Here is a 14,068-nt window from a genome sequence, read left to right as displayed (position 1 = left end):
TCTAGCTTTTGTTTAAAAATTATTTTATTATTAAGTATATCATAGAATTCTAATTTGTAATGAACATTGTTGAAATTATAGGTATAAAGACAACATGAATGGATCTGAAAGCCATAATGTTATGTGAAATAAGCCAGAGAAAGACAAATACTTTATGGTATCACTTACACATGGAATCTTAAAAAAAAAAAAGGTCCAACTCATAAAAGCAGAGTAGAATGGTGGTGGCTTCTAGGGGTTGGGGCAGGAGGTGGGAGAAATGGGGAGATATTGGTCAAAGGGTACAAGCTTTCAGTTATAAGACAAGTTTTCTGAGGATCTAATGTACAGCATGGTGACTATAGTTAATAATACTGTAATAACACTTGAAATTTGCTAACAGAGTGGTTCTTAAGTGTTCTTGCTCCACACAAACACACCCACACAGACACACAAAGTGACTATGTGAAGTGATGGATGTGTTAATTAACTACATTGTGGTAAATATGTCACAAATGTATACCTATATCAAAATCATCATGTGGTACAGTTTAATATATATAATCTTATTTGTCAGTTATACCTCAATAAAGCTGGAAAAAAAGAGCTAAATCATTCATTTTGGAGATTGAGAAACAAAAGCTTAGAGAAATTGAGATTTACCCAAGGTTACACGGATAACAGTGGTGTTTTTTATTTTTTTAAAGAGCCAATCTTGCTATTCACATTCTAGATTTCTCATACTCCTGCTGAAAAATCGATAATCTTACTTTTAAAATCTCAAATTCAATTTAGTAATTTTCCTCTAGCATATACTTCTTGATAATGTCACATAAAAAGACTCTAGATTTTATCCTTCTCAACTATCTAGGTGATTTCTAATTACAAAGTAATGTAGAAAGCGTGCTTCCTTGAATACTTGAGAAAAAGAAAAGAGGCAGTCATCAGTTATCTCAGCATCCATTTATTTTGTTGGTAAAATGATAAAGTGTCTTTATGTTCATGAAGTTCGCAAACAACTCCTTATGTTAAGAGTGTGACCAGTATTTCTACCTTATTTATATCAATGTTAATTTTGTTTCTCAAAGCCAACATTTACTGAGTACTTTTCCTTAACAGACTGACTTTTCTACTGAATATGTTAAAAGGGAAAATGAACAATAGATTTATTAAGTAAAGTAAGTCACCTAAATATTCTAAATGGAATTCTAAATGGGATAACTATTTTGTTAAAGCATAAAAATTCAGGCAAAGAGCAATAAACTTTAAAATTATATGAAAACTTAGGCTTACAGAAGAGCACTCCTTCCTGCTGGCAGAGCTTTGAATCCATTTGCAATGTAGCCAGTGTAGCAGCTGTGGTGCATCACACAGGAGGGAAAAGTACATCAGGGGGAGCCGGATTTTCAACCTATTTCCCTTATCCTTTTCAGGTAACTCTTAAGATCCTGGGTGCAGTTACCCAAGCAAACTATCCATTGACTGGGTCTTTATTTCTAAGAGAGAGAAAGGTCTGTAATTTATGATCAAAGTCAATAGCTCTAAACTGAGGTTCCTTGTATTTTCTGGTCATCTTGGCACCCAGGTATGTAATGAGTTCACATCTCTCCATAAACTGCTCCATCTTCTTCTTATATTTTTTTCTTGTATATTCAGAACTTTTGGGATTAAAGGCTGTAGAAAATTTCACAGAACTGTGAATGTTTTCTGTTAGGTTAGTGAATCATTTAATTAGAGAGAGAACTGTGTGTGTGATTCAGCTGCACAGCTATGGCCAAGAAAATATATATCCAAATCCCAAATAAGATTTGGGGCTTATTCTATTTTAGATCATAATTGCCGCTATTCACCTTCCTATACAGCACGGATTATTGACAGCTCATTATGTTACCTGTAGTCCCTGCTTTAAAAACTGGAAACTCAGGCTTGATATTTTTGCTAAAATATTTCCTACCAATACACACACACACCCATGCAAGCAACAAACCCAGCTCGACATGTTTTTTTTTATCATGTTATACTACAATTAATGTTAAATTAGTTCTGAGTAGCATATCATTTCCAGCCAAAAAAAAAAAGAAAAGAAAAGACATACCTTTTAGATGAAGTGCTATGTACAGTAGTGCAGATCTCTTTATACTTAAGAAGGGGAATTTGGGCTTTAAGCATCCTGCTGCATTCATTGCCTTAATCAGAGAAGTTGCGATACCCTGCAGGCAGGAAACAAATTGTGTATATTTGAGTTTGTTTTCCTTTCTTAATGGCAAATAGATTAAAAAGGCTCTTCTTTGCCTCAAATAGCCTCCTGGGGTTGGAAATGGAACTTATAAAGAGGGGTGAGTGAGCACTTAGTCGACAGGAAAGAAACACAAAATACATTTGATTAAGAAAAATAAAAACCACAATTGGCTTAGTGCCAGGTAGGTGATGGATACATGGGTTTCATTACACAATTCTCTCTATTTTTGTATGTTTGAAATTTTCCATAATAAAAAGTTAAAAAAGAAAGAAGGGGACACTGTGAGTTGTCTTGGCCCATCTTTGCTTCCATTGCTTACAAGTGGTCAGACTGCGTCCCACTCTCGGGTCCCAGGGCCACCTGATGAGGAATCCCAGACAACACAGTTATCGCTGTGGTCAAGATTCTGGAGGTGGGAAGGCTACAGCTCAGTGGTAGAGCGCATGCTTAACACACGAGGTCCTGTGTTCAATCCCCAGTACCTCCATTCAAATAAATAAGTAAATAAATAAACCTAATTACCTCCCCCAAAACAAAAACAAACAACAAACAAAAACAAAATAAAATATATTTTTTAAAAAAGATTGTGGAGCCCCTAGCAGGCAAAGAGAATACTCCTCTCTGGGTGAGCCTCATCTTGTCTTTTGATTTTAAGCCAGATTGAAGGCTAACCACCTAGGAGAGCTGAAAAAAAAAAAAAAAAGTGGTTAAGAATTTGTAGGAAAGGTATGAAGTTGTGTCCACAGCATCTGTTTTACAGAATTTTTTCCAAAAGCTTTTAAAATAGTGGTTGCTACTGGTAAGTTTGACTATATTTAGAAAGAGTTATATTTAGATAAATAAGTTGTGACTTGAGTGAATAGCTTCACCTGGATTTTGGCCAAAACATGTGTTTGGTGGTTCAGTTGTGGTGATACTGCAACTCAACTGTTTTCAGCAGCGAAAAACCTCTCAGAGACTGACTTAGCACGTTTCAAATTAAGAAAAAGTTTTACAGATGCTGAAATTCCAAATAAGAAACTACACATCAAATGTAAATAATTTTCTAACATTCTACCCTTTCTTCCCTTTAGTGCAGCTATTTGGGACTAGCTACAGAAATAGGGGCTTTTCTCACATTTTATTTTCACAACCATGTAAAACCAAAATAGGTTAAAAGTGAATTTACAGCTTAAAATCAGGAAACTCTGCCTTGAGTTTCATTGTTCCCCAAATAAAAGTGATTGCTGAAGAAGAGACTGCTGTAGTCCTCTAATACCCAAACACAGGAAATCACGTAAAGGAACCTGCTCCAGATATCCAGGCAAAGGCAGACTCGTGAGACACATCGGCTCCTTTAACGGGGGAAGTTTGTGAGGAAGCTTCTGATCCCAGTATTTCAGTGGCAACCTAGCAACACAAAATCCGTTAGATAGATGCTCGCAAATGTACTCATTGTGTGTGCACAGGAAGGCAGACACACGAGAGACAACGAAAAGATAATGTTCACTACCTGTTTTTCTCCAGTGGAGAAAATGACACAAGTGGGAAGACTGGGTCTCCTGGAAATTCATGGCCACCAATTTCACCGGGGTTCCTAACCCTGCTTATATCTTCTCAGTTTTCTTGTCTTTCACAGAAACTATATAAAACTTTCTATATTCTCCTCTCACTTTAAACCCTCCCAAGTAACCCCTGCACAAGTGCCATGCTCTATAAAGAGAAGCCATTGGAACAGAACTTCCTCAACGGCTCACCACGAGCAGAGCCTCACACAGCTTCCTTGTCCCGTGGCAGAGCTCACCTCCCATCAAAGAACAGTCTCCACCCAGACTTTGGATCCCCACTCAGCCCTCTCTCCAGATATCTTAATAGAGCAAATTTTCTCTCTCCCGCACTTTTGGCATTTCCTTCTTTACTGGATCCTTCCCGTGTACCTGCATTTTAAACACGCTCAGATCTTTCCCATGGAAAAAGAAAGAAAAAAGAAAAACAACCTTCTCTCCTTCAATCTGATATCCCTTCCAGCAACTGATGTCTCTTCTCTTTTTACAGTTATATTTCTTCAGTGAGCTCCACTAGAGATCACAAACTACTGCACAAAGGTTATCTGCAGATGTGATTTAATCCACAGTGTATTTTTTTTATAGTTGAATCAGTCACAAAAGTTTAAAAATCAGAAAAATTTAAGAAGAAATTTGATTTCCAACTTCTTGTGAAGAACAGAAATGTCTGGCAGTGGATGAGTAACTGATGCCCCCTTCAGCTATGCGTGTGTTTATGTGCACGTGTACGTGTCTGTGTGTGTGCGTCTGTGTGTATATATAGATCTATCCCAGCCTGGTGCATTTAATGTAGATAATAAATAAATAAATAAATAAATAAATAAATAAATAAATAAATAAATAAATAAATAAATACTTGTGACTTAGTGAATGGTCTCACCTCAAAAATTTCTGAAGCTTTTCTTTACTCTCACAAATATATATACGATCACGATATTCTAAAGCATAGTTAATGCTACCAGGTACTAGGGCTTCATATCTGAAAGACAAACAAAAACAACTGTGTATTGTGTAATTAGTATGCTGTACTGTGTAAATAAAATGTCAAAAATATTTTATTTTTCTATCTTTGCAGCTCAAGGAAGAAACAGAACACTTTCCAGTTTAACAATAGTGACTTTTTGATCAAAATGTTAAGATTGTTATAGGGACCACTTACTCCGAGTAGAGCTATCATTCTGTACTTGCACGAGGGTGAGGACTTGCCTTTGTTTTCCGTCCTTATAGGTCACTGGACAGTAGCCCTGGAGCTCAGCACACTTAGGGAACCGGCTCTTCAGCTCTGACAGTGTCAGCCTTTTAGGGATCATCTCGGCAGATGGGAGTGGATGAGGTGCTAATGGAGGCACATATAATTCTGGATTCTCCAAAAATTTCTATAAAAAAGATTATAGCAACAAGACCATATGAAACAATTACTACACCAATAAAAATCCACTGAGGCTCTCCTGCTACTCTCTCCATTTTCAGTAGCAATGTTTGGTCCTTCATAACATCTGAGAGCTGCTTTCTGCATTACAGTAACTTCTTCCCTGACTGGAAGTTCCTTATAGTAATACTTGCAAGTGATTTCATCTAAGGTCTCTTGGACTTTCATTCACTCACTCACCTACTCACTCACTCACTCACTCATCCATTTATACAAATAATATTTGTTGAGCTCTTACTACGTGCCATGCACTGGAGTGCATAGTCACTTGCCACCTGTCTTCCTGTCCTGCAGAATAACTAACCAGGTGGGTGCCCTTTGGCAGGTGAGTTAACTTCTCCAGCTTCAGTTATCGCTCTGTAAAATGAAAGGAGCAGACCAAATACACTATCTCTAATGTCACTTCCAGTTTTTAAGATTCTGTGATTATCACCTAAATAAGCAGGGAGAAATACATGTCTTCTTAATAAAGTGAAAAAAAATTTTGAATTCTTCCTTAGAAACAATAATTAGTACATATATGTAAACTAAAAAATGTGCATTATACTGTATATATGTATTTACATGCAATATAATGTGTATGTGCAGTCAAACTGTAATAATTCTACCTAATAAAACTGAAAAAAAAGAGAAAAATTTTGAATTCTTCAGAGGAAAATAAAATGTTCAGAGGCATCTGATTAATTTAACCACCAACATTTTTATATTATTAAATTATGATATCAGAACAAATCTTTATTCTGTTTCATTAAACAGAAATATAAGGTATATAGGGAATTAAAATAGAAGAAAGTTTAAGGCACAGGAGACGTAAGTCAGGTCTTGTTTCATTTCTACTGATTTTGACTTCCCTTCTGCACCCTTGGAATGAAATCCCCTGGGGGCCAGCTGCTCAGCATCCCCTCCATGGGTGGGCTCACTATTGGATCTCCTTCCCTGTCAAGCTGGCTCAGGTGGAGGGTCCATCACTAACCCTGAACTTCTGCCTTGTGCCAAAATATGTCTTGGGATGCAGTTTTAGGATTAGCTTCTGAGTTGCCTCATTGGTCCCAGAGTCAAAGGTTCCAAAAATGGGGCTCCTGGTCCCCAGTTCCTGGGTGCTCCCAGCTGTATCCACCCCTTCCCGTTTGATGAATTCTGAGACAGACATTTCCTTTCCCTAGTAAATATCTAGAATTAGGAACAAACTTACATTCAATTTTTCCTGAGAACTCATTTTATAATAGTGCCCTCTGAACTCTGCTGCAAATTCCAAGGAATCAGTTACAGAGCAATCAACTAATTCATATGATTCTGCCAGGCTGACAGGGCAGTACTGTCCAAATTCGCCCAGGCGAGAAATCAGTTCTTCAGGTGAGATACATAACTTGTCAATGCAGGCAGCTTTTCCTATTATTAAGAGATTAACTATTATTATATATTTATTTTTCACAGAAAACACAACTAATTTTCAAAATCAAAATAATTTCAATTACGCTAGCACTATACAAATGATTGCACATTGTAAAATTCCAGAGTAAGAAGTTTCTCTTCATACCTCCAGCCTCTCAATCCAACATCCCTCCTAAGAGATAATCACTGTTGAGTTTGTATTCTTTTCTGATGTTTCTTTATACATTTACAAATACACATGTATATATATATTTGCATATAGGATGCTTACGCCACTATACTGTAAACATTATTCTGAAACTTGCTTTTATCAGTTAGTTATGGTCCTTGACTTCTTTCCATATCAGTTTATGTGATTTATCTAATTCTTTTGAATTGAAGCATAGTATTCCATTGTATAAATGTACATATTGTTTACTTAACCATTTATCTGTTGATAAATGGTTTGGTTGTTCTTAATTCTTACTATAAACTTTATATATGTTATAAGTAATATATAGATATACACAAACATATGTATTTTTGTATGTTGGCACTCTTTCTTGCTTTATCTTGTTCCCTTCATAAGGCAAGCTGCCATGCTGGGAAGGTCCATATGGCAAAGTGGTCTCTGACCAACAGCTGACAAGAAACTGAGACCCTCAGTCCAACAACCCTCAGGGAATGAAGTCTTGTCAATAGCACAAGAGGAAGTGGAACAGTGGATTCTTTTCCTGTTGGGTCCTCAGATGAGACCATAATCCTGGCCAACACCTTGACTCTAGCCTTGTGACAGACCCTGAAGCAGAGGTCTGGTTAAGTTGTGCCTGGTTTTCCGACCCACAGAAACTGTGAGTGAATGTGTGTGTGCTGTTTTTAAGATGCTAAGTTTTGAAATAATTGTTATGAAGCAATAGATAAACTAATCCACTATTCCATCTGTTGTTTATTACATAGATGAAAAGGTTAAGAAGCCCCATAGTCCTTTCCTACAAAGAATATTACACTACTATTATACTACAGTGGTATACTATTATTATTCCAAAGTATTATAATGCACTGTACTACGGTCTAATAATACATAGTACTTTAAAACTAGTATGATGTAATGCTATAATATTATACTCTATGGTACTATAGTTTACAATCCTACGTTGCTCTTTAACTCAGATGTGCTGACCTCAGCAATCCTGACAGGTTTGGTGACAGGGTAATTTAGAATCAAATGACATCAAGTTCTAAAAGACACTCAAATATATCTCTTTTTCTGATTCTTGGGATATTCTTGATGCCATCTGGCAATGCCTACAGATCCTTTTCTGGAATGTGACAGAATGAGGAGGAATCTCTTTAATTTTCTAACCCTGACCTTGCTCCATCTCATTAGTTAGAGTAAAACTGGCCCCCTGATAGGGGAGGGTCATTTGAATAGCATACAAAGGAATTGTAGACTATAAAAAAAATCAAAACAAATTTCAAACCATCAGGTACAGACTGGCAGGTGGAAGGTGAAGCAGAAGAGCAAGAGGGCAACTTCAATTAGATTAAACTATTCAAGCCAGAGGCAAGTCTATCTGGAATAATGTAGTGGATACTCTGGTGCCCCAACCAGATCCCTCATCGGGGCTAATGCCCCCATCCTCCAGCTGCTGGAAACCTCAGTGCTGATGGCTCACAGCTGCCCTGGGAGTTGCCCCTCTGTCACAGGTTATACCCCTTCCCAGAGTGACATGCTCAGTGACAGGCCAATGGGAAGACATAAAGCCTGGTCTCTCCCCTCAATATGGGAAATTTTGAAGGTCCATCCTGGCTCCCGTGCTTCTCTACAGGATCTGTTTCCACCACACTGCAGGTTGGTCTCCCTCTGCCCAACTCTACCAGCCTTGCTTTCTCAGGTGTATCTCCTGACTAGGGCTGACAGATCAAATACAGAATGCCCAATTCAGTTTGGATTTCAAATAAACAAAGAACAGTTTTCAGTATAAATGTGTCCCATGCAATATTTGGGACCTACTTATACTAAAAACGTTATTTGTTATTTATTTGAAATTTAACTTGGAATCTTGTATTTTTATTTGCTAAACCTGACAACTCTATTCCTGAGAGTACTTCCTGGTCAAGCTTCTGCACCCAACTTTTCACCCGGAGTCTGTGTGCAGGCAACCCAATCTAAGGCAGGGAGGATGAAGTAGGGTAACAGAAAGGCGAATGAGGCACAAGTTTCACTTTTGAAGTCTGCTGTGGAATGTTTTACTACTGTGCTGTTATCTAAAACTTATTGGAGTAGGTTTCTAAAACTCAGTTATCTCTCCCCTTGCACTCTCATCTTCATGCCTTGTAATCCTCAGGCGAAAACAAATACCCAATCTGCAGACAAACAGGAACCAAAGCTACTGGTTATGCCCCAATAATGAAGCAAATCAAGATTCAATGATGTCATCATTATCAGAATCCTCACTGCATTTTTCCTTGTGCGAGATTCTCTGTCACGTTGCTCCCTCATACCTCATTATATCTTCTCCGTAGTTCCAAAGTTAGAAGTCATTAACCAGATGTCTGTGAGACCCCTACAGACAAATTCTTTTTAGAGCTATGAGATGTAGCTTTCCTTATAGCTTGTGTATTTTGGGGAAAATATTAAGAAACTTCTAGGAATATATAACCAAAAATTTTCTTTCATGAATTCCAAATATAGATTAAATGGCCATTCTATGTTCAGATTTAATTTTTATAGAATCAACATTTATATAATACCATAACTTCATTATACAAATAGTAAAAATAACTAATTTTGGATTATTAAACAAAATTTTGCCAAGTGTCACTCCACAGACCCCTGCCTTCATATAACTACTATTCTTGAAACTAGCTTATTCCACAGCATTCCAAACACTATAAACTCTTCTGGTGAGAGACTGTGTATTGTTTTCATGTGATAGGTTCCATGGGCTTCAATAAATGATAGCTTGAGTGAGGCAGTCATTTATTAGAACAAATATACATGCCCACAATAACTGGATAGTTCCATGTATTTAAACTACTGATTAAGGTCATGGGAACAAGTGTTCAAATTGAATAAATTATGGTAACATGTCAGGCATGCACAGACTTCAAATTCATATTTTTTTTTTCAGAGTTATGTGTTATCGTACCTGCTTTTATTCTTTCCAGGTATATCTGCACATGTTTATTCATCATCTGGACCTTCTTAATGACTTCATTCCATACCCACCATTTGCTGTGAAAGCCATCAATCACGTACCAGTTCTGATGTTGTTCTTGATAATATTGCCTAATCTCATCAATATTTTTGCGGTACTTTGAGTTCTTGACAGCTATAATCTGTGAGCTGTTGTGCAATGGATAAGGCAAACTAATAGAGAAACAGAGAAGGAACGGAAAAAGCTGTTAAAACCCTGTTTTTTTTTTTTCCAGGATGAGTAAAGTTCATTCTTTTATCATTGTTTTCATCACATATATTACCTTGGTTCTGTTTTTTTTTCCAGGAGCAATCTTTTAAAAATCTCTTTGGAAGGCACATCCAACTCAAAGATGACCATGGGGATGACTGACCTAGCTTCCAAGAGACTCACTTGATATTTAGTTACAGGGTATCCATCGATCACAACACTAACAAGGAGAAATGTGAAAATAAAAATTCCAGATTTCTTTTTTCTCAGACCTGCCTTTCTGTCTTCCAGAACCAGTCTATCTTTTGGAGTAGCCCTGTACTGTCCCTTGTGTAATTTGGTTTATCTTGTCACTTTGCCCTGTTTATCTGTGTAAGCCCAAGAGCCAAGAAGAAGGCAGCATACATACAGACACAGCTCTGATTCAGATGCTTAGCATCACAGAGGTAGATTTTGGCGGACTTTGGGAGATAATACACACAATACCTTGAACACTGTTATTTAATTGGTGCTATTATTCTAAGCATGAAACAGGTTTCAGAGGCACACAGACTTAGATCTGAAACCTGGTCTGACTCTCTGAGCCTTAGTTTTTGGTAAAATAGGGGCAATGATATTAACCCTTAGAGTTGTTTTAAAGATTGTAGATCAGGTATGAACAACAACTAGTGGACTAATGAACAGTCCTTATAACAGAATGGCTGGCAGGGGAAGAATTCCCCAACCCCAATCTTAACGTTGTAGTTTTATAGCAAACAGATGTTGTACAATTTCTGTATTGAAAGGTCAGTGGCTGTAAGACAAGGTGTCTAGTAAATTAAGACTTTAAGAAGCACATTAATATGTTTTAAAATTTAAAAAACAGATCCTGGCACAATTAATAGTATTTTAGTAAGTAATTAAGCAAATATGGGAAAAATTGCATTCTAAGCTTGCTTTTGTAGTAAACTTCTGTGAGGAGCCTGGGTGTGCAAGGGGAGATGGGGAGTTGGTGAGAGAGGCCTATGGGATCTGGGAGAGAATCATTCTATCAGACCTATCAGGCCAGTGAGCAGAAATGACGGTGAATTTGTTAGACCAACAGTCTAAGGTAGTGTGTGTCACTATCACACTGAGAGGAGGAATAAAGGCCGTCCACAATTCTCGGAGAAGCGGCCCTCAAAGTCAGGAAACTCATTCTGAGATGGGAGCAAGCTGGGCACGCTGGCTGATGGTTGCCAGGAAGGGCTGGTCGGAGTACGTCACAGGATGTTCTTCCCCAGGGCTCTCCAGCCAGCTAGCTCTCCCATCCGTGGCGGAGAGGATTATAAATTAACATAGCCCGCAAGCTAACTAGAGAATGTATGGGGTTGCTGTTGTTGGTTTTTAATGGAGAGTAGCTCAACTTCTTTGTCCTGTGAAAGGTCACTTGAGAGGTCCTCAGGATTAGGGAAATTCAGGGTGAATGGGCAGTCACTGGCCTGGTATTAAGGTGAAATAAAACCTTTGTGACTCAACTGTGGTTGCCCACACTAGGATCCTCTGTATGCAAAGCTAAACACCAGGAAGGAGGTAACTTAACTTGCATAAGTCCCAGGGCCTTCTCTGGGGAAAAACCCGACACTCTGTTCCCTCATAACTAAAATTAGGAGAACTGTCCAAGGACTTGATTAAGGACCAGTGGCAGGGAAGGGCAAGGAGGCTCTTAATATAAAACCTTGAGTAAATCAGTGGGATTCCAGGTCAGTGATCTGGGCTCAAGAGAAGGGCCTTAGGTTTTACCAGCTTTTACTACAGGGTGTAACCAGTGGCTGTGCTGGGGGAGCCATGGCTGAGCAGGTGGGTGTAAACTGAAGACACAGTTCAAACACGAGGCTCTCCTGTCCAAATGTGGCATTAAGAGAGGGGCATTGCTACCTGGGCAGAGAGCTGGGCCAGTGAGAGACCATCTCCATTGAACCAGTACCACCTGGGGGACAGGGGAGGGCCACACCTTCATCACTCCATAGGCAGTGAGAGGCTCTGTTGGGCTGTGGAAGTCACATGGGCCTCCTTTATGGACTGTGTAAACCGAGACTTCTGGACAGCGCAGGAGTTGCTGGAGGGAGTGAAGAGGCCTGCTTGCTATTCTGGCATGTGAGTGTTAAGTCAAGTTTCAGCTTGACAGAAAATTAAACTATGTAACCATACAGGTGCCCAGAGTTTGAGAAGCAGATCACACCCTTTACAAGAGCTTTAAACCCTGCTTAAGATGAGTGTTTTAGATTCCAGTGAGTAATTTTTTGAATGATTTAACTCCATCTTGTACCTCTCTCCTGCCCCCCAAACCCCTGATCCTGCTTACCCTGCGGTATTACATGTACTTCCCATCAGAGATAATTCTAAGGCTTGAAGAGCCAGTTCATCAGGGGCTGTCCTTCCTTTATGAAGATGCCAATTTAACATAAGTGCCAGCTCTGTATCTGGTTGGTTGCTTAATACATAACGCAGAGCTTCTCCTATTGACAAATGCTTTAAGCCATATTCACTTGAAATTTTTTTGGCCACTGAAAAACATTAAAATTTTAAACTTATTTCATTTCACAAATTCATCAGTTAACCTTAGTTTCAGATTCTGGTTAATTGACATCAACAGCAATTTCAAAAATTAAAACTGCTACTATTGCTAGTAAAAACCTAGTAAATTGCTAGAAAAAAAACCCATTTTACTGAATTAATACTGTTCAAAGGTTGATCATTATTAGTACTTCAGGTATGTGGCTGATGGAACTGGTTAATGAACCATCTCTGTGGGTTTTTTTTCATAACCACACCAACATTTAAGCTTTTTCTTCCTTATGCATGAGATAGCAAAATTTTTGAGAGCTTTACAAGGCATCCCCTGTTTACTATTACTATTCAGTACTATGTCCAAAACAACAATTTAATGTTCCTGCATCACTGGATTGTACTGTTTCTCTGTGTATCCATTTATGGACTCCAGGCTGTAATCAGGATAGCAACCTTTACAGTTGGTGGCAGTTAATCCTCTAAGAAATAATTTTTAAACATTACAATGGCATATCTGACATTTTAATAGTAATTTACAGCTTATGGGGCAATATTTCTTCTGTGGCTTTATTTGCTATTTTCAACCATTTCATCAAGTGGGTAGAGTGGGTACTGAAATTCCAATTTTATAAATAAGAGAACTGAGGCTCACTAAAATGGAATGATTTGTTCTACGGCACACAGATGTTGCCATTGGTTGAAAGAGGCCCCAACCTTGACTCTGCTTCTGCGAAGTGAGACCAAAGACTATGGCTTCCTGTTACTGTTAAATGTGGGCGTGCTCTGACGTGGTCTGTAGATCCTGCCTCACAACTGTCTGGAGACACAGTGTATAGGGGACACTGAGAACTCATCTGGTCCCGTGGGGAATGCAGGATAACTGACCACAGTGAGGGCCACCTGGAAGGGGACCCCCTGTGAGAGCCGCAGAAGCCTTCATCTCAGCTTCGCTACAAATGCTGGAGTCACACCTATTTTTTTTTTTAAGTTATAAAAATAATTAAGCTTTTACAATTGGACACTTTGTTAAAAAAAATCCCCTATTTCAACAAAGAATTGAGAAATGAGATTGCCTTGTCTATATTTTCATTTTTTGCTATGGTTATAAGATTTTATTTTGAAAATCAAAGTTTTGGCTTTCTTTGGGAACTATTATCTTTGTGAACATTTAGAATATGACCTTTAAAAGACTGTCATGTTAAGAAGTTTAAACAGGGAAAACAATCTTTTCATCTGAAGAGCTGGAACAATTTCCTTTATCATTTCTGGTGACAAATTAATTTTTGACCTCATCCCTCCTGTTCATTCTCTATGCAGTCAGTCATTCAGTCCTATGGTTTTCCTTTTAAATACTCCAGTACCTTTCCTCTCCCATTCTATTCTCATTGTGACCAACCTCTGTTCATGTTGTTATCATGTCATCTTGAAATACCACACCCACCTATTGCTGGACTATTTACCTTTAAAGAAATAACAAACCCAAAGCCACAAAGTCTCAAGTTATACAAAATTCAAACATTACAGGAATACAGTTTATCAAATGCCCTTTTCAGCAGTCATTAAGATA

The 14,068-nt window shown here is 38.2% G+C and overlaps 1 protein-coding gene across 1 annotated transcript in view; it reads right to left on the bottom strand.

Annotated features, from left to right (window-relative positions):
• Window positions 1-923: 923 nt before the first annotated feature.
• The window catches only part of AK9 (adenylate kinase 9), a 102,125-nt gene continuing 88,980 nt past the window's right edge, over window positions 924-14,068 (bottom strand). Inside the window, exons 34-42 of the mRNA XM_045524626.2 lie at window positions 12,296-12,497; window positions 10,046-10,192; window positions 9,715-9,935; window positions 6,384-6,580; window positions 4,969-5,138; window positions 4,643-4,741; window positions 3,505-3,607; window positions 2,075-2,189; window positions 924-1,653 (exon numbers count right to left, since the gene is read on the bottom strand). Coding sequence (XP_045380582.2) covers window positions 1,451-1,653; window positions 2,075-2,189; window positions 3,505-3,607; window positions 4,643-4,741; window positions 4,969-5,138; window positions 6,384-6,580; window positions 9,715-9,935; window positions 10,046-10,192; window positions 12,296-12,497 — 1,457 coding nt within the window. The 3' untranslated portion in view covers window positions 924-1,450. The remainder of the gene's footprint in view (window positions 1,654-2,074; window positions 2,190-3,504; window positions 3,608-4,642; window positions 4,742-4,968; window positions 5,139-6,383; window positions 6,581-9,714; window positions 9,936-10,045; window positions 10,193-12,295; window positions 12,498-14,068) is intronic.

This window comes from Camelus bactrianus, chromosome 8 (assembly GCF_048773025.1).
Source record: "Camelus bactrianus isolate YW-2024 breed Bactrian camel chromosome 8, ASM4877302v1, whole genome shotgun sequence".
Lineage (NCBI taxonomy): Eukaryota > Metazoa > Chordata > Mammalia > Artiodactyla > Camelidae > Camelus > Camelus bactrianus.
Note: the sequence above shows the minus strand (reverse complement) of the source record. Positions and strands in the feature narration are given on the sequence as shown.